Source organism: Xenopus tropicalis, chromosome 5 (assembly GCF_000004195.4).
Source record: "Xenopus tropicalis strain Nigerian chromosome 5, UCB_Xtro_10.0, whole genome shotgun sequence".
Taxonomy (NCBI): domain Eukaryota; kingdom Metazoa; phylum Chordata; class Amphibia; order Anura; family Pipidae; genus Xenopus; species Xenopus tropicalis.
In genome coordinates, this window is record NC_030681.2 from 57,307,939 (window position 1) to 57,335,240 (window position 27,302).

General features: G+C 39.0%; 1 protein-coding gene across 3 annotated transcripts in view; it reads right to left on the minus strand.

Annotated features, from left to right (window-relative positions):
- Positions 1–21,432, minus strand: part of sdccag8 (serologically defined colon cancer antigen 8) — a 142,068-nt gene extending 120,636 nt beyond the window's left edge. For 2 of the 3 annotated variants that reach the window (XM_012963720.3, XM_012963723.3), the window contains exons 1-6: positions 21,210–21,432; positions 17,826–17,937; positions 13,869–14,029; positions 10,090–10,172; positions 1,922–2,035; positions 1,031–1,153 (exon numbers count right to left, since the gene is read on the minus strand). In XM_012963720.3, the coding sequence (XP_012819174.2) occupies positions 1,031–1,153; positions 1,922–2,035; positions 10,090–10,172; positions 13,869–13,965 (417 nt within the window). In that variant the 5' untranslated portion in view covers positions 13,966–14,029; positions 17,826–17,937; positions 21,210–21,432. The remainder of the gene's footprint in view (positions 1–1,030; positions 1,154–1,921; positions 2,036–10,089; positions 10,173–13,868; positions 14,030–17,825; positions 17,938–21,209) is intronic. The other variant, XM_012963721.3, reaches the window with a different exon arrangement.
- Positions 21,433–27,302: the final 5,870 nt, after the last annotated feature.

The window sequence follows — 27,302 nt, forward strand, 5'->3', positions numbered from 1 at the left end:
CACACCTAGAACTATTTGATAATTCAGCATGATAAATGTAATAATTTGGTTTTAATGCAATGTTATAATAGACATTGTTATTTTATTGAATTCATATATATGTAGTTTTAAATGGTATTGTAGTTCACATTTTTGTCAAGTAGGGGCTACTGTGTTTCAGTTTTATTTGATATTTGAACCAGGTGTAAGACCTTACATTTATCGAATCTGCCACTTAGCCATTCAGATTGCCAGTTTGTCAAGATCCTGATCCAAGGATGCCACATCCTGGATGAAATTTATTGGGCTGCAAAGTTTTGTGTCATGATCAAACACTTACTTATAATACTGTACCCTAAATTAGTGGTCCCCAACCAGTGGCTCATGAGCAACATGTTGCTCACCACCCCCTTTGATGTTGCTCCCAGTGGCCTTAAAAGCAGGTCTTCATTCTTGAATTTCTAACTTGGAGGCAAGTTTTAGAGGCATAAAAGACCATGGGTACTACCAAACAGAGCCTCCTGTAGGCTGCCAGTCTTTATGGGGGCTACAAAATAACCAATTACAGATTTTTTGGTCGCCCCCAGGACCTTTTTTTATTGCTTGTGTTGCTCCCCAAACTTTTTTATATTTAAATGTTGGGTTAAATAGTTGGGGACCCCTGCCCTAAATCATTAATGAACAAAAGTGGACCCAATACAGAACCCTAAGGGACCTCACATTATAACAACCAAGCATAACTTGATTCCATGGGGAAATAAAAAAAGCACTGAAATACTGGCTGCTCTTCCAAAAATAGTGAGAAACTGAGCTTTTAACCTGAATTTTGCTTATTTTTTAGTAAAGATAAACTGAAAAGTAGGCTATCTCCCAGAAACTTTCCATTTCTGTAAGGTGCATCCAGCTAGGAGTATTTCAATAACACATCTCCATGGCTTCATGCCAATGTCAATATGTTTTTTAATTGCCAAATTATTTAAAAAGTTGGATCATAATCTATATTTAGCAAAAATAAAATTAAAAATACTTTATTAATGACTATAATACTTACAGATGAGTCTAACACTGTTTGCTCTCTTAGACCAGTCTGTGCCATTCTAGAGATGTGTACATGGAGCTCTTCATTTTCCAGAACAACTAATTGCACTCGATGTTTCATAGAGGATAACTCCTCCTGAAAATAAATGTTACTATTAACAAAAATACTGTATAAAAAGGTTTTATAAGAACATCACTACAACTTCATCTTGCAAGCTAAAGACAAAATATTGTCAGTCTGGAGCACAATATTTGTACTTGGATAAAGAACTAGCTAAAGGATACATTACCGAGAGTGGTGGTAAGTGGAACATTTCCTAATTGGACCATTATTGTTCTTGGAGTACCACAGGGGTCTTTCCTTGGTTCTTTGCTTTTTTACTTGTTTATTAATGACCTGGAGGTGGGCATTAAAAGTGCAGTTTCTATTTTATTGATGATATTTAAAGGACAAGGAAAGGCTAAGTCATTTGGGGGTGCCAAAATGTTAGGCACCCCCAAGTGACTTTAATCGCTTACCTTGTACCCCGGGCTGGTGCCCCTGTTAGGAGGAAACGCCACCAGCCCGGGGTACCTGTAGTGAGGGCTTCCTCCTTCCTTCTGACGTAAATTCCCCCGACAATCGCATGCGCAGTAGAGTGAAAAGCCGACTTTATAGTTTAAGTTCGGCTTTTTCACAAACTGCGCATGTGCGTGTGAGTGAAGCCGGAAGGAGGAAGCGCTGCAGCTACCCCAGGCTGGAGCTGTTCTCTCCTAACTTATTATATCAAAGCAATTAATTTGGTTTTATTTTTTTGGGGGGGAGTAACTCATCATATTGTATTTTACAAAATAAATTGGAAATAGTTGTGCATAAAAGAATCCAGAATCCAGTCCAGAATAAACATTGCTAAGTAATACATGCCTTACAGAATTTCACTTCAGCCTCTAAATGCTGTATATATTGGGACTGGTCTTGAATAATTGGAACAAGGTCATTGATGGCAACTGACTTTTCTTCTCCAGTTTTTAAAGGTCTCTGCAAAGGAAAAAAAAATCCAAAATGCTGTATTATCATCAAAACCGTACTAACACATAATCATATAAATATTGCCAGACAGCTAATACATACTGTATTTTTAAAATAGTTAAATACAAATATAAATGTGTTCGAACTAAAACCATTGTTGTGTGATTAATTGACAGAAACTACAACAATTGTGTTTCTATTCTTTAAACGCAACATAAATCTTAAAAATTGGAACCCCAAACTTTTTTGTGAATAATAAATAGTCAGCAAAAAAAAACTGCATTAAAAAAATTAACAGTACAGGGTAATTACACAGCGCTGGTAACCAGGTCTAGAATATGCAGCACAGCTTTCATCTTCAGAACAATGGATTACAACAGAGAACATCCACAAAAAGTGATAAATATAATAAAGTACATAAAAAAATCACAGTTATGAAAATAAGAATGCTAAGTTGGAATAGTTTACACTGAAGAAGAAATGCTTTAAAGGAGATAAAAACAGGGCTGTGGAGTCGGAGGCAATTTTGGGTACCTGGAGTCGGAGTCGGCAAAAAATGAACCGACTCAGACTAAATTTAAATGGGAATAAAAAAAAAAAATAAAGCAAGTTTAAATGTCCCAATTCAGAAACAGTCATAATTAATTACTTCTCTGCTATAAGAATAAAGCCCAATGCACTCAGTGCATAAACCAACACGTTGAGTGACCATGAAACATGCTTTACTAAATGGGACGTAACGCACAGTAAAGGTGCGGCAGCTCCACTGCGTCGTGTTCCTCTGTTACAGGGAACACAATGCCCACTGTGAACCTAGCCTAACTCTCACTGATAACTAATTAAGTAAAAAAAAATCTGCAGGACTAGAAATACTTGTATACGTGAAGGGAATGGATAGTCAATAGTTTAAGACTGAAGCTTTAAAACATTTGAAAAACTGCTGTAATTCAGCTGCAATGTTAGCTTAAACTTTAAACATGACTATGGGATTCTAGGGAAATCATTAGGAGTAGGAGTATAGATAAAATTGTCTGTCAGTTTATTATCAATTCAGTTGTGTTTTAAGTGCCCCTTCCTGGAGCCTTCCACTGTCCTATCTCCACCAGATGATCAGAACACTAAGGAAAAAGCAGCAGTTTCTGTCCAACTACCTCTCTCTGCTAAGAGCTTAGAAGAACTTGGTGGAACAGTTTCTTGGATTCAACTGTAAGTTGTATGCACATGTGTCTGGATAAACCTGCATGACTGCTATCTGTATGAGGGAAGGCTGTATGCACATGTGTCTGGATAAACCTGCATGACTGCTATCTGTAGGTTTGTGAGTGTGGTGCAGGAATGTATAAAAGTTTATGTATAGTGCAGATTGTTTATATGCTTCTGAGTACTAAAATGTGCATAGGACAACTCATATCTAGGTTTAATGCTTTGCTATATAGCTTATTTGTATGTATAGCCATGTTGTATGTACATTTGCATAGAACAAGACTGTGTATGCTTATTAAAAATCAAAGTATATGCCAGTTAGTATAACATATTTTATATTTTAGTGAAAGAGGCATTCTATTAAGAATGGCAAAAAGACTGTCAACAACAACAAACACGACTAAGTCTATTGTTTATGAGCACTTTGCATTATCAAGTGATGGGAAACATTACGTGTGCCAATGTATTAAAAAAGATGATGATGGTGAAAAACAATGTGATGCAAAAATTAGCAGTTTCAGTGGGCCTGATAAAAATGCACCTACGAGAGCATCAAATTAGAAAAGACACTTACAGCATTTTCATCCCAAAGTGTTAGAAGCTGTGAATGAGAAAGATAGCAATGAAAACATTGCATCCGCTTCTGTGACAAAAAATGTTCAGAAATCTTCTACTGGAGCCCAATCACAATTAAGAAAATTCTTTACATCTGACAAAGTTACCATTACGATGACACCAGAAAAATTCCAAACCCACATTATTGAAATGGTAGTAAAGAATAGTCTACCACTTTCCTTCTTTTCACAGCCAGCCTTTTTAGGCCTGAAATGGAGAAATGGCTAAAAAACTTGGTGTTTCTCTGGAAAGAGAAAGTATAAGGACACTTATAACTGAGGATGTCAAATGTAAAAAGGAAGAACTAAGGAAAGGTCTTAAAGGACGTGGACACAAATAAAAGAGCTGGAAAACCTTCTTTCGCACCCCTTTACTGTCACCAAGAGGTTGCAATGCGACGATCTAACCCCTGGTAAATTCTTCTTGGAATGGAGGAGCCTGATGTATCGCCTAAACAAAAGTGAAGGGTTCATAGCTAATGGCATTGCATCTTCAATGAAGAAAAGAGAGAGTCTTTTGCTGGAAAATGAAATCTTGCTAGCAGCTATTTTTGTCGACCCAACAAGCCAAATTTTGTTGACCAGTGACCAGACTGCTACAGCAAAAAAGGCACTCCACGAATTAGCAGTTCGCATGAAGGGATTATTACTACCTGAAATACATCCAGAGAGTGACGTTTTAAGCGCTGGTAACTCAGGATCATCCTCTTCAAATGAAGAATTAGACTTTGATTCCTTCTTGGACAAGATGGAAGTTCAAGTTTCAAAAGGAAAGCAACGTCGCATAAGCATTAAAGAACCAGTGAACGTCCAAATGAAGAAATTTCAAGTTTTTTAAAGAACTAAAAGAAGTGGAAAAATATGATCACTCATCAAAACTGAGCGTTGAAGAAGCCATCCTTCTTTATACAGATATTATTAGTGATGTGGCAAGAATTGTAACGGCATTGCCACCCACACAAGTCAGTGTTGAAAGATTATTTTCAGCTCTGAAAATAATTAAGTCAGATTTAAGAGCCTCTATGAAAGAGGATCTGGCAGAAGCAATTCTGTTTCTTAGAGCTCAACATTGATTTATTTTTAGATTGCATTTAAAGGGAACCTGAGGTGAGAGGAATATGAAGGCTGCCATATTTATTTCCTTTTAAACAATACTGGTTGCCTGGCTATCCTGCTGATCCTCTGCCTCTAATACTTTTTGCCATTGACCCCGGACAAGCATGCAGCAGATCAGGTACGCTGACTCTGGATTAACCATATGCTTGTTCCAGGGTTATGACTCAGACAGTACTTTTGCCAGAAAATCAACATGGCTGCCAGACAACTGGCATTGTTTAGAAGGACTTAAATGGCAGCCTCCATATCCCTCTCGACTCGGGTTCCCTTTAACTAGAACTATAATCCAAGTTTAAAGTAAACCATTTTTAGGCTTTCCAGATTTTGTTTTTGGTTCATAGGTTTGTTTTTGTTTTAAAAGTTAAAACTACCAAAGAATGTGGTTTGTTTTGAACTGGTAAAGTTGCTGTTCCTGATTTTTATGCCAGCTATTACTATCCAGCCACTTGTTTAAAAAAAATAAAAATAAACAAAACCTTGTTGTTTTCATTGTGTTTGTCTTTTGCTTTAATTGGGCAATACAGTAGAGTGTTGGCTTCCTAGCCAATAGTTCTGTGGTTAAATGATATGTATGTCTCCTTCCTTTCCTTCAATGAATGTATAAAATACATTAGCATATTAAAAACAGAGGAGTCGGAAGTATCAGAAACTGAGGAGTCGGAGAATTTATCTACCGACTCCACAGCCCTGGATAAAAACACTGTGTATTAATATACAAAGGAACCATACAGTAAACTCTCTGATGCTTTATTGAAAAGGACAGCTATCTTCAGAGGCTGCTTCTGAAGAAGCTGTCCTCAGTGAAACGTGTCAGGCGTGACATCTATTACAGTTGCAGCAGTGAGTGGATGCACAGTTGAATCGCATGAGAGAGAGATGCTGGCAGAATCCATCTCTTTGTATTGCAAAGGTTACTTCCATGATCTCCATCATAACCAGAGGCGCTGCTGCCACCTGAGGCGAGTTGAGATACTCACCTCAGGTGGCAGCGGCGGACAAGTTACTAGGGGTGGCAAAAATCCACTCCTGGTAACTTAAAGAGCTGAAATTCCAATTTATAAATTGGAATTTCCACTCTTCTAGTGCAGAGAGCACTACTGCATTCTCTGCACTAGCGATGCCCCCCCCCCTCTGATGCAAAATAAGCTACATGGGGGCTGGGCGGCCAGGACCCAAGACAGCACCAATCATAACACTGGAGAAAGTGACTGATATGCACTCAGAAGTGTGACTTATGTAAGTGCAATATATTTTATAACCTTTTTAAGAATAAAGTATGGGTGTTGCCCCTGCTTTTTAATGCCTTTACAGAAAAAAGGAATACTCTGAAGTTGGAACTGATATGCTGTTTCGAAATCAGGAATCTTGTAAATTGCTAATCCCACAGGAGAGAAGCTGCTTGCTAAATTTTGTTTTCTGGAGAAAGCACTATAGCACTTTGCTTTATTATTTTGGTTTGAAAAACCCAACATACTGTGTTCTTCAACCTCAGCTTATTCTGCCGATTCTTCTTTTTCTTCTTATTCTTAGCACCCCCCTTTTTCTAAATGCTACTCCTCCTACAGTTTTAGGGGTACATCACCCATCATCACACTTCTTCATCCCGTAGCGGAGAAGGTTGCTTGTGCTTTTCTAAGCCATCTTGCCAGTCTATTTGTGGCACCGCTCCGAACACATTGACTTGAAAATTTTCAAACTGCTGCCACTCTTACAGCTTTGCAGCTACACTCCCTAAGGAGGGAGGAGTAAACAACAGCCAATCAAATTTCACCAATTGACTTTAATTGGGACATTTAAACTGCTGCCACTTTTACAGCTTTGAGGCTACACTCACCAAACTTGAATGACATAGTCATGGGTCATCCTGAATGAAAATATGATATTTGCTGGATGCCCAAAAGTGGGCAGAGCTACAAACAGCCAATCAGATTTTACCTTTTGACTTTCAGTGGAGGAAATTCAACCTGCTGCCATTCTCACAGTAATAAGATCAATGTCCCAAAACTTTGCAGAATTAGTCACCAGGTAACTGCGGTTCAAGGTTAGAAAAATTGGGCGGAGTCACCAACAGCCAATCAAATTTGACCTATTGACTTTCAATGAGGAAATTCAACCCACTGCCATTCTCACAGTATTAACACCAGGGTCCCCAAACTCTTCACAGTTGGTCACTAGGGGACTGCAGTTTTAGGTTTGAAAAAGTAGGCAGAGCCACCAACAGCCAATCAGAGTTTGTGAGGTTTGATATAATATCCTGTATTTTCATATCGATATAATCATATATTCGTATAGGCATGTATTTTGATAACTTTGATGCTTAGTATATCATACTCCATTTTAGAAATGTATCTCAATTTTGTAACAGCAACCAGCAAGGCTTGAACATCCCATAATAGTTGTTTTCCCAAATAGTACTCTTGCACAGCTTGCACCTTGCGAAATATATGCCTTGAAAAAACAAATAAATCTTATCTATCCACTGACGCCTCTTCTACTCCTTGTGTCCTCCTTAAAATTCCTGTCCCACATTAGCCATCCTTGAAGGCCATCTCTGAAGCTAACGAAGTAGGCCATTTTTTTTTTAAGCTAATGAGGTTCTACTCAATCTTTTTTTATAATGATTCCTTTGTATCTGCACGTACACAAGGGGTATAAAAACGTAAGAATAAACTGAACAAGTTTGAACTTCCATTGTGGTTGTGTCCTTCTTGTTCCCGTATACGTCTTTGTCCTGGCAGGAGGTCTCCCACGGATTACTAAATTTACAGTTTGCGGTCAGGAACCCTAACACCTATTGAATTTTATTGGTTTAATGCCAGGGTTCCCAAACTTTGCACAGTTTGTCACGGGGTGACTATGACCAAAGCTTAGAAAAGTGGGTGGAGTCAACAATAGCCAATCAGATTTCAACTATAGACTTTCACTGGTTTAAATTTAAACTGCTGCCATTCTTTAAATATTAATACTAAGGTCCCCAAACTTTCCAGAGTTAGTCACCAGGTAATTGCAGTTCAAGGTTAGAAAAAGTGGGAGGAGCCACCAACAGCCAATCAGATTTTACCTGTTGACTTTCAATGGGAAAATTCAACCTGCTGCCATTCTCACAGTACCAGGGTACCCAAACTCTTCACAGTTGGTCACTAGGGGACTGCATTATAAGGTTTAAAAAAGTGGGTGAAGCCACCAACAGCCAATCAGATTTCATCAACCAAATTGTTTTGTTTTAAATTTAAAATGTTGTAATTCTTATACTATTTACGTCAGGGTCCCCAAACTTTGCACAGTCAGTCACTGGTGACTACTTTTTCAAGTTTAGAAAAAGTGGGCAGAGCCACCAACAGCCAATCACATTTCTTTAATTGATTTCAGAGGGGAAATTTTAACTGCTGCCATTCTCACACATTAAATGCCAGTGTCCCCAAACTTCAGAAAATCAGATTTCATCCATTGAATTGTATTGGTTTACATTTAAAATGCTGTTTCTCACACTATTTATGCCAGGGTGCCCAAACTTTGCACAGTTTGTCACTGGGTGACTTCAACTCAAGGTTGGAGAAGGGGGCACACTCAGCAACCACAATTTACCTATTGACTTTTATTGGTTTAGTTTTAAATTGCTGCAGTTCTTTAACTATTAGTCCTAGGGTCCCTGAACTTTGCAGAGTTAGTCACTGGGTAACTGCAGCTCCAGGTTCAAAAAAGTGGGCGGAGCCACAAACAGCCAATCAGATGTCACTCATTGACTTTCAGTGGGGAAATTTAAATTGCTGCCATTCAGACACTATTAAAACCAGGGTCCCCAAACTTTGCACAGTGGTTTTTACTATATATCTGTGGTCCAACTGGGTGGAGCCAACAGCAGCCAATAGGATTTCATTCAAACCAACATGAAGTTTGTTCTCAAACTTCCCTTTCTAGTTTCATCTTACTTTTAGAGGAAAGCACTATAGCACCTTGTTTTTTTATCATCTGCTTTTGTGAGAAAGCACGATACACAATTTGCAAAAATCACTACAGCACAAAAAAAATCTATGTATAGACTATGGTTTTGGACACATACAGAATTGTGTTGGAACAACACTGCCTGTGCCTAAATACTGGGCTCACATAACATAACATAACGGAAGACAGGAAGTTGAAATGCTCCCCTGAAACTTTTCTTTGCTTGCATTTTAGCCATGATAAAAGGGGTAAACCCTCCTTCTGGTGATCAAACTGCTCTTTTTATTATTTGGCATTGGGGTCCTGCTGGTGATCTTGCTAGCCACCAGCATTATATTAACAAAGAAAGATGGCTTGTAGTTAATTAGGGCTCAACATGACTGAAGGGTGAGAAGGACAAACCTAAAAAAGAAAGGATAGGGGCATATCCAAAAAGCAAGTTCAGTTTGTTCCGTCATCAGTGCAAGTAAATAAAACCTGTTGCCCTGGTATGGAGAAAAAATACTTTTAAGTAGGGTCTTAATTTCTTTTAAACAAGAATAAAATATGATATTAACATTCATAATACAATACTGACCAAGTCTCTGGTCCCTTCGCCCCTTTGAAGTGAGGAAAAAATGTGACTCCTTACCTAAAACAGTTCTATAAGTAGTTAATTCACCTTTTAGCTAGGACAGCGGTACTCAACCTGTGGGTCAGGACCCCTTTGGGGGTTGAACGGACCTTTCACAGGGGTCGCCAAAGACCATTGGGAAACACATATTTCTGATGGTCTTAGGAATAATTTTATGGTTGGGGGTCACCACAACACGAGGAACTGTATTAAGGGGTTGCGGCATTAGGAAGGTTGAGCTAGGAGTTGTTTGAGCAAAGAAACATGATTGATCTTTATGACATGACTTACATAAAGAAGATGTGCAACATATGCTTATTTACTTGCTAGAATATGTTGAGGTTGAATTGCTCCCTATTCAATGCATTCCTATTGACGTTGCAAATATTTTGACACATGAAAAAAAAAAAATCTACTGTTACTAAGCATCCAAAGAATTTATTGTAGGGTATTGTGGGTTAAAATCTTAAAAGGCATCAGATTTACAGAATTTCTGGCAATCATTTGACAACTCCTCCAAGCTGCATTATACCCCTACACCACAATATACATACAGAAAAAATAAATTAGCATACGGATGTGGACGTTCTTCTTTGCATAGGTGGAGAGTCTTCATATTCCTGTTCATGTATTTTCAACAAAGTTTTTAGTTGGCTTACTGTAAAGAAGAAAATATTTGTTACCAAAACATAAGTTTTACTTTTTTCTACAGGCAAAATATTTTAAATTGATTTATCTGTCAGGAAAAAAGTGAAACCAGAAGATATTTGAACAGCAATAAAAGCTATTGCTGAGAATAATGTTGTGCATAGATTTCCTCCCCTGCAGAATTGGATGATATCAAATAAGAGAAATATATGAAGACAGTATGGCTTAATAGGCAGGCTTTGGTTTGGTTTTAAATATTACTTGCATGCAGATAATATCTACCTCCTCACTGACCTCTAAATTCAGACCTAGATCTTTCTCTTTTACTTATCTCATTCTGGGATGAATCAACATTTCAAAATAAACCTAACAAATTTTTTCACATAAGCCTGATTATACTTCCACCTTTATATATGCTACTAATGGTATAATTATAACAACTACTGATTACACATGCTGTCTTGATGTAATCTTTCTTTCCTCACTTTTCTTCCTTAGTTTTTCCCTTTAGTCTTTTATTCTAGGCATAACCGCAAGAAAAAGATAAAAAAAAACACAGTCCTACTAAAAAAAAAAAACATCCTTTATGCTTCTGTTAAAAACAGGAGTGCCTACTGCGATGTAAACAGCCACAGTAGCCACTCATGTTTTTAATGTAAGAATAAAGGATTGTTTTCTTAGTAAAAGGGGCACTTTTTTTGGTGTTATGGTTATGCAGAGTTGGAGCACTGCACTGAATTGGCCAGGACGCATATTCAGTTTTTTCCTGAAGGCACAACAAGAAGGAGTAAGTCTGTGCAGACTAAATTTTCTTTATTTCTAGGCAGCAGAATTACTGTTATGGCAGTAGCTGGCTGTTGTTTAGGTTTTTTAAGTCTGACTGCCACTCATCTATTAGACAAGTTTAACAGACCATTGGCCCCTATTATGAAAACAAGAATGACAAAATAGGGTTAATAGGTCATAACTTAGTGACCTTTCCAAAGAAGATATTTCCTGTATAGCTATATTTATACATGCAATGACAGCAGGTATAAAATATATTGATTTATAAACTTTTCAACGTTTATATCAGTACAGTTAAATCAGAGAAAGCATTTAATAAATTATTATGTCAACTGCAGAACAGGCATAGGACCAGTTATCCAGAATGTTGGACCTGGGGTTTTCCAGATAAGGGATCATTTCGGAATTTGGATCTCCATACCTTAAATCTACTAAAAAAAATAATTAAAATGTCAATTAAACCCAATAGGATTGTTTTGTCTCCAATAATGATTAATTATATCTTAGTTGGGATCAAGTCCAAGGTACTGTTTTATTATTACAGAGAAAAAGTAAAACAATTAAAAAAGCCTGAGTCTATAGGAGACAGCCTTCCCTAAACTGGAGCTTTTTGGATATGGGTTTCCAGATCCTAATCATGTACTGTGATCTGTCTAAGCCTTGTGTGTATCTGTGTTTCTCACAAGGTGAAGATAGAAAATGAAGGCAAAGAAAAAAATGACAAACTCATCATTTGGCAGGCAAAAATAACAAAAAGATGCAGATTGGGATGTGGCTCCACTAAAAATGGAAACATTTGGTTAAACAAGGCACGTGAACAAGGCACGATTAAATATACACTTGAGTGCTTTATTTTAGCAAAGCAGCTTTTTTATTTTTTCAGAATTCCTTTTGTTTGGTATGGTATCTATGGATTGGAGGAAAGCTAGCGTAGTTGCAATATTTAAAAAGGATTACAATATCAGCCTAGCAATTATAAACTTGTAAGTGTATCATCTCTAGTATGACAGAAAGCCATTTAAAAGTTTGTTAAAACATCACATTAAAGATTATATTTTAGAAAAACGCATAAGTCGTAATCAGCATGGCTTTATGAAGGACAGATCATGTATACTTGGGTTTACTTGGAAGGGTTGAACTTGATGGACTCTGGTCTTATTTCAACTCTATGTAGGAATCTTGTCATTTGGGGTTGCAGAACATCTAAACAACTACAATTTTCTAAAGTTTTTGATACAGTGATGCATAAACAACTTTCTAAACTAAAGTCTTTTAGTCTTGGTAATGATGTTTCTTAATGGATAGCAAACAGGCTGAAGGACTGTGTACATAGGGTGGTATTCAATTACACAATTCCCTGCAGGTAGGGTTTTTAGTAGAGTGGGATGACAAAAAACTATGCAGACCATCCAGGGTGTGGCATCCTTGCAACAGGCTCTGGGCAAGTTGGCACTCTGGAAGGTTAAGCAGCAGATGAGATCAGTTTTACTAATTTTAAGCAGGTAATTCACCTGGGATATAAAACTAAGCAAGCTACTTATGACCTTAATGAGACTATGTTAAGCAAAGGGCTATGAGGCAAATGGCTAGAGGTATTTTTGATATTGATAAAGATAATAAATTTGGCTGTTGCATGCAATGCCAGTCACCAGTTACAAGGGTAACTAAGTTTCGAGCTGTATTAAAATGAGGTAAATGCCTCGTCTGGAGCAGACAAAGCAGTTTTGGTCTCCAGTGCTCAAATGGGATATCACTCAGAGTCAAAAGAAGGACAACTAAGCTGATAAAGCGTATGATCTGATGCTTTATTCACCAGTATATTTTCCAGCAGACAGTGGGATAAAAGATTAAAAGAAAGGTGGTTCCATCATAATATTTAAAAATAAAAAGGTTTACCGTGAGAGCTGTACAACTGTGTAATTTTCTCTCTGAAGCAGGTGTACTGTTAGACAGTTTCAAAAAAAGGTTGGCTATTTTTTAAGCAAGTGAGTAACCAAAAGATTAGATGTTAGCACAAAATTCATCGAGGGCTTGGTCCAATTACCATCTTGTGGTCAGGAAGGAATTTTCACCCTTCTGAGGCAAACTGAAAAGGCTTCAGGTTTTTTTGTTTGTTTTGTTCGGTTTTGTTTTAACCGCTTTTATTTGAATCAACAGTTTTAACTTGTTGGATGTGTGTCTTTTTCCATCCTAAATTACTGTTGGCAAAACTCCTGGTCCAGAATTGGGTTTACAGAATAAATTGATGCCACTTTGAGAGGTCATAAAAGAGTTTTTTATTATTGATAGGATTTTTACTAACATAAGAAAAGAAGAAACCCATAGGATATTAAGTATGAAGCTTAATGGATTTTTGAAGAAAAAAAACAGAAAACCAGGTAGGAGGGTAAGTTGCATCCACCACTCCTATGGATGCATGCGCATAACAAGTAAGCAGGAGAGATTCGCTCATTATGCGCATGAGCACCAAACATGGTCACCCACCAGTTGCAGGATGGCAGGGGCTATTTTTTTCAAGAACAACTATTGTTTCCCCCAACTGGAGTGCTAGCTTTTATTAACCTGCACCTCTGGCAGGGGGAAACAATATAGCGATGATAGGTTTACTTTAAGGTACTCAAATTGGGAGCCTCTGTCACTATTTTCTTACATCTCCCATTGATTCACCATTCTGTATAACCCAGTACCACAGGCTGTTTTACAGACGCCCATTCAAAATCAATTATATTTATTAAGGGGAGGAGTGGCTAACAAACTGGTATCCCCACCATTTTGATGAAACCTGCTGTGGAAACTCTGAAATTACCACCATATTCAGCATAGGAGCAGCTCTTGGGTTCCACAGTGTTACTAGGCGCACGTGTAATGGAAGCACCTTTAATGAATAGCATTAAAAAACACTTTCCAATAATAAACTAACCTGCTTGACTCTGCTGTAGCTCTCCCGATGGAAGTCCAGTTATAAACTGTTCATTATTTGATTTATATGGATACACTTCTAAAGAGTTATCAGTCATTTTTAAGTGTAAACCTTCTTCTTCCTTTCCTTTTTTAATTACTTAATTCTTCTGGAAGCTTCTCCTGCAAGAAAAAATAAAAATGATATGCAGTTAAGCTAAAATATATCAAATATATCAATTTAGTGTTGTAAATTGTGCATGTCTGACCAAGCTTAACACAGAACTTAACTGTAAATTCCAAACACAAAAACAGCAGAATAAAAAATTAAAAATTTTAAAAAAATTAAAATTTAGGGGGGCATGGCGTCATTCTGATCAGATGCAGCAGAGTGAAGATTCCGTCCAACATATCATTTTACTACTTAAAGGAGAATGAAAGGCTAATAAGGAGTTAATCTCAAGCTGCAGGCATACCTTCAGTTGTCTCAATAGTGCCCTTAAGTCTCCCCATATTTCACCTGTTCAGATGATCAGAAGTCAAACAGGAAGAAAAAACACTGAGCTGTGTAAAGAAAGTTCCTGCACAGACACCCAGACCAAGTGGACATGCTCAGTTAGTAAGACTATGGGGCAGATTTACTAAGACACGAATGCTCCGAGCGTATTGTCTCTGAATTTTTAGTCGTTTGCGCGACTTTTCCGTACACTTGCGTGAAAAAATAGGAAAGGTTTTCCCGCTGTTTACAATTGTTAGGTACGAAAATTTTGCGACTTTCGGATCGCCAATATGATATTATTGTGACTAATATGATTTTTTTGGAAGCATTTTCGTGATATTTGCGATCTTCAGAAATTTTCGTATCCAATCCGAATTTATCCCATTCAGGATTCGTGATTTCGTGAATCTGCCCCTATGAGTCAGCTTCCTGCTGATTGCCTCAGATCCACATTCCTAAGGGGGGGTGGGTGAGTTCTTAGCATTCATGAGGGAGGGGGGAGCAGAAGAGAGGAGACAGCAGAAAGCTGTGTCTCTGGCACATGAATTACAGGCACAAGAAATCTTTTCCCAGAGAAGTCAGTGCAGCATTTCTGTGAGTGCTTATGGCTGTATTTACATAGACCTTTCTGATAAAGCTTACTTAGTTTTTACCTTTCTTTCTCCTTTAACCTGCTGCGCTGTCTCCTGTTATTCTTACCTAACAAAGCCTTCGGCTGGCTGCAAACATCAGTGAAGATAAACAGCACTGAAAAACAACAGGAAAAAGCCCAGCAGCTTAAAACTTTAAGGCTCATGCCACACGCGGCGTAGGGCTGATTTTTTCGGCAAGCGGAAAAACGCTTGCAGAAAATTCAGCCCTACGCCTGCTACTTGTGCCTGCACCCGAATGAATGAAATACGCTCGGGTGCAGGCACATGTAGCCGATATACGCATGAAAATGCGAGAGAATGCAAAGTCTCCCGTTTTCATGCGTATATCAGCTACATGTGCCTGCACCCGAGCGTATTCCATTCATTCGGGTGCAGGCACAAGTAGCAGGCGTAGGGCTGAATTCAGCCCTACGCCACGTGTGGCATCAGCCTAAAACTACTGTTCAGTCAGTACAAAAAGCAGGGGGAAAGGGCTGATTTAATAAAATTTGTTTGTTTTTTTTTCTGGCCTTCAAAGTTGCATAACCTCAACATGATATAAATTCAAATTAAACTTGATCATTGTAAAATTTTGCGATAAAGCTGTTGTCAGTCGTACGAAAATTTTGAGTTTACAAAAATCACAAAATTTTCCAGTATCACTAAATCTCAAAAAATTCTATATATTGTCTCAAAAATTTTGTTTTTAAACGGATGTTCATTTCCATTAATCCTCTTTCTTTTTCCCAAACAGGAATTGCTCCAGTAGCCATTTTAGGAGCATTGGTGCTCATTCTTGGAAAACAATGTGTTTCACTTGCAACTGGGTAAAATAGAAAACAATGAGGGGATTAACTTCCCTTTGAAAATGTATCAAGGAAAGGCCATCACTGACTATTCTATACCTCTACTTTTCTAAGCCTCCATAGGACTCAATGGTACTCAACAGATTCCTTTTTTTTTTGCCAAAAAAGTTAACTAAACGTTAATTAATAATGAATTATGGGAGTTTATTTTATAAAAATAGACTTTTTTGGCGAAATCACAAATTTTTATTGAAAAAATATCAGAAAAATAGTGAACTGGTGAATATCCATTCATAAATCTCGAAAATATCTACACAAAACGAAAAAAAATTTTCTCAAAATAGCTTAGTAAATGTGCCCCTTAGTGTTTAAAGGGGAATAATCATGAAAAATGTTTTAAAAAAATTTAAAATATTAAGTCTAGAAAAACATTTTGACACTATATTTTGCACCGTTACAAAGTTATAGCTAATTATTGAAGCAGCCTCCCATCCTCCAGAATCTCTGGCTCCCTGGCCTGCGTCAGTGACAAAGAAATGTGTGAGTGACAGAGCAGAGTGAAAGCTGATTTGCTGTGGCAGGTCATGGGGCCACACCCCTCAACAGCAAAAAAGTGCAAAGGAAAAGTAAAGGAATGGAGCGGGGCTGGGTGCTGATGAAGCTGCATTTGTACATATAACAGTAAAGCAACTTATTGTTTATACCCACATATACACAGCACTTCAGGCTTAGATCAGCTGCCAGACACCCTCCTGCAATTTACACATGTACAAATCTTACTTCAATAGCCAGATACAGGTGTAGCAAAATAGTGTATATGCCAGTTACAGTAATACTCCAGCAGCAGCAATATTACAAACTTCTGCACAAGCAACTGTGTGTACAGGCACATAGACTTCTATATGTTGGATTCACAGACACCTCTCTATGTCTCTCAGTCAGAGCTCTCCCGTAGACCAACAAGCCAAGCTTTCAGGCTTATAGATTAGTCAGCTAATAAGTTGAGTCTAATCAGGCCCACCTGGTCAGTTTTTAGCATTTACTTTGCTATGGCCAGTCTATGTACTCAAGAAATAGCTGTATATTCTGCTATCGATTAGCTTGCATTCACATAAATAGCCAGTCTGTGTATTCTTAAGAAATGGCTGTATATATGTATGCAAGCTAATCGATAACAGAATAAAGAGTGACAACAATTTTATTGCACAAACAGTTGCGCAAGTTACTGTTCCTACAACATTTATTTATAAGTTATACAAAAGGCATTGTAGTTTTATGGGAATGTGCAAGTGGATGCCCTAAAGTTATTGTTTAACTACAACTCCCATATGACTTGGCATGTATGTTTCAAATTGCTGGACCTTTGATTGCTGCTGTTCAAAAAAGCAAGAGATATGTGGCTTCTTTCATGGTTTTCTGATAAATAATCAAGAAATAAAGTAATAGGGTGAATTGGGTTGCATTTTTAAACCTTCTTCAAAGTCTTTTCCAGGTTTTCTATCAGATAGGAAAGATGGGCAAGTGGGGGTTGAACTTAAGATATCAGTCAAGGTTGGACCACTCCTACTCCTCTGCTCAGTGCAAAAGTTGCGTGTCAGAACTGAGCCAAGTTAAGCAGATTCCCATTCATGATAGTTCAATACTGTGTCACAATAATTTTACTTACTCAATGCTTTTAAAATTCTGCGCTACTGTGCATTATATATCCCTCCCCCCACTCCCGGCTACTTTTTCATCCCACCCAGCAAAAAAAAAAAAAAAAAAAAAAAAAAACTTCCTGGGGAGAACACTGAGGAGAGAGAGAGCAAATCAAGAAGGTGAGATTACAGTATGAAAAACAAAAACTGTTAGGCGGTCCACCAGTGGAGAATGAACTTATGGATAGCCAAAAATAAAAGATAACTGATATATGCCCCTAGTGCATTTGAATAAATTAAATACATCAAACTGTTGTATTTCATAAAGCCCTTTATTAAAATAACATTTTGAAGGGTCAGAGTTTATATGGGAGCCATCTTAAAGTCACTAAGTTGATCTGATACCTGCATTAAAAAGTAAGGTTTTTTTTATATTCTGAAAGGTCCTCTGGATTTTCTAGGGCACAGTAATAATGGCTCAGGCATCTATGAAGCTTTTCTTCTGTAGAGCTGGTTCCTTTAAAAGAAGACAAAATATGCCATTAGCTCATTCAGTAGGGCTCATGAAAAAAAGATGCTTTAAGTCCTGTGCCTTCAGCAGTGAGTGTGGAACAAACTCTGGAAGATAAGATACCATTATGAACTTTTTATAAAAGCCAAACTGAATGAGTTCATGTAAAAAATTGGGTCTTTATTCCCCTTTAACAAACCCTATTGGCATGCAAAGCAGAAAACTACAGAAGTGTTTAAAGGAGAACGAAAGCTAAGTCACTTGGGGGTGCCAAAATGTTAGGCACCCCCAAGTGACTTTAATCGCTTATCTTGTACCCCAGCTGGTGCCCCTGTTAGAGAGCGCTTCCTCTTCCGTCTTCGCTCTTGCACATGCACAGTAGAGTGAAAAGCCGAACTTTACAAAGAAGGGATTTTGCCGGCAGAGCAAACACGGAAGCGCTCGCTACAGGTACCCCGGGCTGGTGCGGTTTTCTCCCAACAGGGGCACCAGCCCAGGGCAAAAGGTAAGTGACTTAGCCTTTCCTTCTCCTTTAACCGAGATTGCTGACCCTACAGTTAAGAGGGAGGGTAACTGCTAAAATCTGTCTTTTTCTCTTCCTTTTTAGTAAACTACAAAGCTGTTTTAACATATCATTTGGTGTGTCAACTCTGGGGTAATTTGTCCTTAATGTTTTCTGCAACCATTCCCAAATCATAAACACTAATGGGGTTTAGTAAATAAAAGGTACTAAGTTTGCCCAGGAGCAGTAACCTACAGCAATCAGCAGATAGTTTGCTTTTAAACAGGTAATCGGTAAATACTATTAGTTGCTATGGGTTACTGCATCTGGGTTAAGTTAGCTCCTTTTATTACATATGGAGGTACAAGTCTTCACTTCACCATCTTCCTCTTCTTAAAGGAGAATGCAAGTCAAAATGTAAAAAGCATACTGCCCAATAGTCCTCCTATTGTTTAGTAAAAACGCCACACTTTTGGCTCACCTAATCAAATATTTACTCAATCACACTTACTTCACATTTTCTAGAACAGGAAGCCATCTCTAAAAAGGTATTCTCCCTTCCTTTCCCTCCTTGCTTCATACTGCACATGTGTTTCATTCCCTCCCCCCCTCCCTTCTGCCAGATCTGCTTCTGATTGGCTGGTGGACATGTGTAGTTCAGAACAGGAGACAGGATCAAGTTACACACATGCTCAGAGAATAGGAAGGCTGCCGCTGGCAGCCTACAGGAAGGGGAGAGAGATTTCAGTGATGTCACTGGAGTCTTCACACTGCTATAGGCTGCCAGCACCACATCTCAGAGAAGCAAGCAGGAATCTGGGAATTTAGATATGCAGTAAGTACTTAAAAGGAATGCCTTTAGACTTACTTTTAATTTATATTAACCTTTCATTGTCCTTTAATTCATCTGTGACCAAAGTGTGCGTTATTACGCGCAGAAATTATCTGTGCACTTGTCATCTAATTATCTACCTCCCAGTGATCATACATGGAATAATTTTCAATTTCCCAGTTTGTCCTTCTTAGCTCAATAAATAGAACTCCACCCAAAAACTTCTTGAGTTTTTGAAAAGTAAACAATTTCAAGAAACTCTGCAATATATAATTAAAAATTATGCTGCCTTATCATGATTTGTAATATAATAATATGGTATGGAACAGTAAGCCTAGCCCTCTATTCTCCTGCTAATCTGGACGACTACTTTGAGACTCCAAAAAATGAAACACTAAGTGACTGTCCTCAGCCTAAATCTTTCAAATTACACAATTTCCTGCACACATGATGTCAATAAGAAAAAAAAAGGAACATCATAGTGCAATGTATTGTGGGTTGTGTAGTTGCTACATGCTGTCTGTAAACTGTGGAGAAGTTGTTACAATTTGTAACATAAATATTTTAAGTCCCTCCTCCCCTGCCATAATTTAAAATAATGCACAAAGAGAAGAACAGTTTTGCAGCTAGATTTCAGCATATAAAAATGCTATTTATACAAACTTTCTGAATGGAGAGATTACAGTGATTGGTATATTAGGAGTTTCTGTGTTGTGTGGGTCTCTAACAAATTTTGGTTCAGAAGCCGGAATTCCTCTTTAAAGGAACAGTAACACCAAAAAATGAAAGAGCTTTAAAGTAATAAAAATATAATGCACTGTTGCCCTGCACTGGTAAAACTGGTGTGTTTGCTACAGTAACACTACTATAATTTATATAATAAGCTGCTGTGTAGCCACGGGGGCAGCCATTCAAGCTGGAAAAAAGGAGAAAAGGCACAGGTTATATAGCAGATAACAGATAAGTTCTGTAGAATACAATAGTGTTTTATCTGTTATCTGCTATGTGCCTGTGCCTTTTCTCCTTTGAATGGCTGCCCCCATGGCTACACAGCAGCTTATTTATATAAATTATAGTAGACTTTCTGAAGTAAACACACAACTTTTACCAGTGCAGGGCAGCAGCACATTATATTTTAGTTACTTTTATACACTTTCATTTTTTGGTGTTACTGTTCCTTTAATACAATAGGCAAAAAAATGTTGATCAGCCCAAGCCCTATTCATTGCAGTTATGTTGAAAAAGGGGTTATACTGACCCTTTAAAGCGAATACTGCAGCAGAAGAAAATGTGCCATGTTGCATTTCTAATGACTGTCAACAGCCATTCCATTATTTATTTAATTTTTTTTAGTAGAAAAACTGCTATGGCAATATTGAATACATCTCTAAACCTGTTACAAGTTAAATGCATTTAAACATGTCTTTCTGGCATATTTTATATAGTGTGTAAGCCAACATCACCTGTGATGTTGCCTATAGCAACCAATCACATCCTTGCTTTAGTTGTAGGTGACAGTTAAATTCTAACTGCTGATTGGTTGCTAAGGTCAACATCACCAGTGATGTTGTCTTACACACTATAATACATATGCCCCTTAGTCCACTAAGCAATGTTTCAGACCCAAAAAGCCCAAAAGCAACGTATAAGACATTTTAAACATTGCAACTAAGCACCACAACGATAATAAACTATATTTAATGTAAATAGAAAAGTAATTTTACTATATGCCCATCTCTCAAACTGCCCTGACAACTTTCTAGGAAAATAGATGCTAGCTAAATCCCGTCACGCCTGCAAAACTTTACCTCACACGCAATCCAACAAACGAAGAAATATCTAAATAACCTCAACTGGTGTAAATCCTGTTGATGCGAAAACGTATTTGATCCACAAATATATACCTTGAGAGCTGCAAGCGTGAAGTTTACAAGACCCATTTACCTTTATTCAAGTAAATCCGACAACTGACTGCTCGCTTAGTACAATGAGCCGTACTTCGTTGCTGTAGCCTCCTGAGTTCTTTAAGAGCCGGATGGACTTCATCTACCAAAAAGCAATACGTTACACCTGGCGCCAAGAGGCGCGTAGAAGGAAGCACAGGCTTCTAGTAAACATAAGCGCCGGGCAGGAAGTTGTGGGGGGAGGGGTGCGTTGTTCAGTTACGGTTGTGTTTCTATGTGCCGCACTTTTAACCCATAAACGCCATCCCTTTCTCATTACCACCCTCTGCAGTATCGGAGTAGACTTGATGCGTCCTGTTTCCATGTTTAATTTACTTCAGAGTTGTTTCTTATCCTTATTTAAGTTTAAAGTATAATACTTTAGGTCGAATTTACCAAAGTGGGGAAAGCATTTTTTGGTGTAAAAGTGGTCTTAACGCAGGTATTCAGACTAACTCTCCACTTTTAATGTTCTGGTGAGCAAAAGACATTTTACATATACTTTTTTTAACTCTGTCTTTTTAATAGATATTGACACCAAAAATGTAATAGTTTTTTTTTTTTATTAAAACATTTTTTATTAGTAAATGGAAATAGGTACAGAAAAGAAAAGGGAGGGGAAAATAGAATGAAAAGTACATTTCACATCAGGCATTACAGTATGTACACTGTATTGCATGCAGTTTTCAATAAAGTTTTCTTATTCAAATCCAATTTTGTTTTTTCTCAATTTTTTCTTTTCAAAGACATTGTTCATATTTAGAATATGTAAAAGGTTCAACAGTATCATTTATATGGCATTTATTATTACATTCATTATTTGTTTATTATTCTTTATTGACTGGCGCTCTTGATTATACCAAGAGGTTTCCTGGAAGCACTGTGCCAACATCTGCTGTTTTTCAGTAGGTAGTGTTGCTATGTAGCTTTCCCATGTTTCAAAGAACATTTTAACTTGTAATTCTTTTTTGCAAGAAGAGAAGTCTCTGACTTCTCGCCAGAATTTTTTAATTACTTGGTACTTCCAAAGGGCCTGAAATATATCTGCTTCGGTTTGATTGCATTTGGGGCATCTGCTATGTTGCCATAATTGCAACTTGTATAGTTTTAAAGGAGAAAGAAAGGCAAAGTCACTTGGGGGCACCCCCAAGTGACTTAAATCGCCTACCTTTTACCCCGGGCTGGTGCCCCTGTTCGGAGAGAACAGCACCAGCCCGGGGCAGCTGCAGTGCTTTCTTCTTCCCCTTTCTCGTGCACGCACATGCGCAGTAGAGTGAAAAGCCGAACTTTAACAGAAAAGTCGGCTTTTCACTCTACTGCGCATGTGCCGACTGCTGGCATTTTAGGAAAAGGAAGGAGGAAGCGCTCCGCTACAGGTACCCCGGACTGGTGCTGTTTTCTCCGAACAGGGGCACCAGCCCGGGGTACAAGGTAAGCGATTAAAGTCACTTGGGGGTGCCTAACATTTTGGCACCCCCAAGTGACTTTTCCTTTCCTTCTCCTTTAAAGGAGAATAATAAGAGCAATGAAAAATCTTTAGGAACATTTCTCTATAAGCAGGGATGCGAGGTGTTTTTATACATTGGCACTGTGCTTCCAGGACATCTTTCACATCCAAATCAGGTAACCATTGTGTCCATTGTCTTGGACTGCCCTTTTCCTTTGTGTAATCGTATGGTTTGGAGATTGATCTGAAGTATTGGGATATTGCTTTTTTGTTTAAGCTTCCCCTTTCTAAGAGTCTGTCTAATGGGTTTTCCCAGTTTGTATCAGATAAATACATGCTTATTCTTGTAGTGTAACTCTGTAGTTGCATGAAGGCTAGGTTATGTGAGTGTACTATTGGGTATTTTTCCAGAAGCTCTTGGAAAGTTAAGTATCTCTTTAGCTGTTAATTTACTGTATGTTTTACAGCTGAGAGCACTTCTATTTTCCATTTTGTGAAAGGATAAGTTGCCTTACAATTTTGGATTTACTCATTGAAATAGTTTTTTTTTATCATAACATTGTCTTTGTATGCTATTTATATGCCTTAGAAGTATTTGCACAATGCTTTTACATATACTACCTATATGATCCCCCATATTTGTGCAACAGTAGTCCAATAGCATAAGAAGCTATAACTGACATGTGGAGAAGGGACAGTCAGGTTGGCAAAACAATTAGGCTAATGCCACACTTAGCGTATGGCATACATTTTTGGCATAAATTTTGGCAAGCAAAGGCTTTCAGGCCAGGTAGGGCATATGGTAGACAACCCTTTTAGAGGAGTCAGTTGCAGAACCAGGGCAAGAAGGACTCCAAACAAGATAAGCCCAAGTCCTTCTGATGGTGTCGGAACCCTGCAGCCACCAGTAGGGGCAAGGTTGCGCCAGTTTCAGGCTGTCTGGGCAAATATCACGTTAGACAAATGGGTGTTGGAAGTAATTGCGCAAGGCTATCACTTGGAGTTTGTAAAGAAACCAGGCAAAGATGTATTTTGGACATCAACTTGGCCAAGAACTTTAGAAGCAAAGTCAGCAATGGCAAGCATCATATCAGACCTAATGTTAAAAAACGTAATCTCGGTAGTGCCAACAAATCAAAGAAGACAAGGAATCTACTCTCCCTTATTCCTCAGGAGAAAAACGTTGGGAAAGTTTCGTGCTATTCTGGACCTCAGGTACTTGAACAAATTTTTGAAGGTGAAATCGTTCAAAATGGAGACTTTGAAGGTTATTGGCCAAAGCTTACGCCAGGGCGATTGGTTAGTAAAGATCGACCTTCGTCCCGCGTATCTTCATGTTCCCATTGGAATGGCCCACCAGAAATTCCTCAGGTTTGCAGTGCAAGGGAATCATTACCAATATCGAGCCCTTTCCTTTGGACTGGCATCTTCTCTGAGGACATTTTCAAAAGTTCTGGCCCCAGTGATAGCCCAGTTACGCCTGCAAGGTGTGCAAATCTTCAGTTATCTGAAAGCAGCAAGTGTGCAGGAGCTGAAACTTCTGAAAGCAGCAAGTGTGCAGGAGCTGAATCAACATCTACGGCTCACCTTAGCGGTGTTAACAGAACACGGGTGGTTGGTAAACCAGAAGTCCCAGTTCGTACCAGCTCAACAGTTGATGTTTCTAGGAATGCACATAGACACTTGTCAAATGAAAAATTTTCTCCCACAGGACAAAGTGGAGGATATTATCTGTCTTGTTGGCAGTCTAAGAAAGTCCAAGGTTACGACGGCTCAAGTATGTCAACAAGTCAAATAAGTGGCAACGAAGGAGGCTGTCAGATGGGAAATGGTCCATCTTCGTCCCCTACAATTCGAGTTTCTGTACAATTTCAGGGACCTGAGTGCAGTGCTGCAGGCATTACACGGGTTGAAACAGTCACTCTAGGGGTCGGCAATCTGACAACCTCACAACAGTAAGTTATATCAGGAAGCAAGGAGGCACACATAGCAGGAAGCTATTGGAGCTGACTCTTCGGATTTTCAATTGGGCAGAAGCCAATTTGAAGGATCTGTCAGCATCCTATATCCCAGGTCATCAGAATGTTTGGGCATACAGACTGAGTCGGGAGAACCCCCCATCCTGGGGAGTGGGAGCTGTCGTAGCAAATGTTCAATGTCTTAGTGAACCTTTGGGGGTGTCCCCAAATAGACCTTATGGCTACAGCCAACAACAGGAAGGTCAAGGCCTTTTGCTCACGGTTCCCAGAGGAGCAAGCACTGTTTTGGGATGCATTCAGTCAGGAATGGAACTTCGACCTGGCTTACATTTTCCCTCCTTTCCCGCTTATTCCCAGAGTACTGGAGAAGATCCGGGCAGACCAGGCTACACTCATAGCAGTGTTACCATGGTGGCCGAGGAGGCCTTGGTTCACACAGCTATTCTCGATGGCATTGGCCAAACCAATCAGACTGCCATATTGTCAGAAGATGCTGACTCAAGGCAAGGTGTGGCACCCGATCCCTCACAGCTAGGCTTTGACAGGGTGGCTTTTGAGCGGCAAGAACTGACAGAGCTAGGTTTGAGGGATTCTTCTGTCCATACATTATTGGCATCAAGGAAGTCGTCAACGGAACATACTTACCACAGAGTTTGGGGGAAGTTCAGAGAGTGGTGTTCGCAGTCTACAGTGGTCGGCAGTGGTCAATTTCCTTCAGTCAGGTCTGCAGAAAGACCTTAGCTTGGCCACTCCGAAAGTTCAGGTATCAGCCCTTTCAGCGTTGACTAAAGTTAAGTGGGCTGACCGGCCGCTGGTGTCTAGATTTCTGCAAGGGGTGAAAAGGCTGAAACCGCAGGTTAGGCCTGTTGTGCCATCCTGGGACTTAAAATTCTTCAGGCACTTGTGGAGCCACCGTTTGAGCCTCTAGAGTTTGAACCGAACAGAGGAGTTCAAAGGATCAGGCATTGGTAACCAAGCTTCGAAGCGTACAATTGCAAAGTGGATTACCAACTGTATTAAGAAGTCTTATCATCTCAGAGCTCTGCAGGCTCCTCCCGTTAAAGCTCATTCTACCAGGGCGGTGGCAACGTCTTGGGCTTTCAAGGCTCAGACAACGCCAGAGGAAAGTTGCAATGCTGCAGCATGGTCCTCAGTGTCGACTTTTTGCCGTTTTTAAAAGTTCAATGTTTTTGCAACTGAGAAGGCTTCTTTTGGACATAAAGTCCTTTCTTCTGTTTTATCAACCTAAATAAATTCAGCATGAGTAGGGGGGAGGGAGAATTCATTTTATGGGTCTTCCTGTCATTCCGCATCGTGAGGGGTTAACGCATTAGTGCCCACTGCCATGCTTTAGTCCAGGAAAAGAAAATTACGGTAAGTTGGATAGAATTTTCCTCTTTTGCTGACTAATCACTCAGTTATATTTTTAATTATTGATTTTACTTGTTTCATTGCTTTCTCAGTGATTTTACTGAGTTCTCAGTTCTGCATTGTTCTTTTTAACTTGATTTTGCTTGTGCAATCAGGTAGCCTGAACGCATATCACACGGCGTAATCACTGGGTTTTTATTGCGTTTAATATTGTGGTGTTGTTCATTCACTGGCATTTGCTTGTTCTTGACTGTATTTACTGAATTTTCAGTTCTGTGTTACTCCATTACTTTTTTATTGCTTGCTTTACTGTTATTTTTTGACTTTTCAGTTACTTTTATTGCATTTTTGTTGTGTATTGGCAATTTACTGGATTTTACTTGCTTGTTTGTGATTGTTTTTGATTGTTGATTGTATGATTGAATTATCAGTTCTGCTTTGCTCTTTTTATTGCTTGCGTTAGTTATATTTCACTAGTGGTGAGGTATTCTGAACTTGAAACACACACATATTCACTTTCTTTGCGTCCTATACTGCAGCACGTAGGGGGTTAAATTCCCCTTCAGCCTGGTAAGACAAATGAGAGTTTACACATTATAAAATACCCAGATTCTCTTTATGATGCATATTTTTTTTTGTCCTACCTCTGTGGTAGTAAGTGAGCTGTGTGCTGCACTGAAGTTTTTGGTAGCGCCAGTATTTTCTGTGGCCAGAGTGCTTGGGGGACTTCTGAAATAGAGGTCTTCCCAGGCCCGGTGTTGTGGAGAGGCCACAAAGGCCCAGGCCTAGGGTGGCAAAAATGTAAGGGCGGCATGCAGCCCCGACGCAACAATATTTTTAAATTTTGCTCCCATATGGAGCAATGGGGACCTCTCCCCACTGCTCTGTATGGGACTTTAAATATATGCGCACTCGCGGGTGGGGGGCGATCAAGAGGGGCGGCCTAGGGGCGTCCGGAAGATATATCCAGTGGTGGGTGTTCGCCACGGAGCCTCCTCTTCCGCACGGGGCCTTCTCTTCCCCACAAGTTGTGGCTACAGACAGAGGACAGTAAGTAGTTTGGTGCATGCACAGTAGATCTGCTTGGGTTTCGGCAAGTTCTGATGATGTCAGGGAGCAGCCAGTCTGAAAAATTTTACTGCTTCCATTATTTGCTGCCCTAACTGGCAGACCTGGTATTTCTGCTCCCTAGGGCTGCAGTTGCCTGCAAGCCTCTCAAGGTACTGATAGTAGCCTTACTATGTTTTTCCTTCTGCCTATTTTCACTGATGTCCAGCCAAATGGAACAGTCAAATGG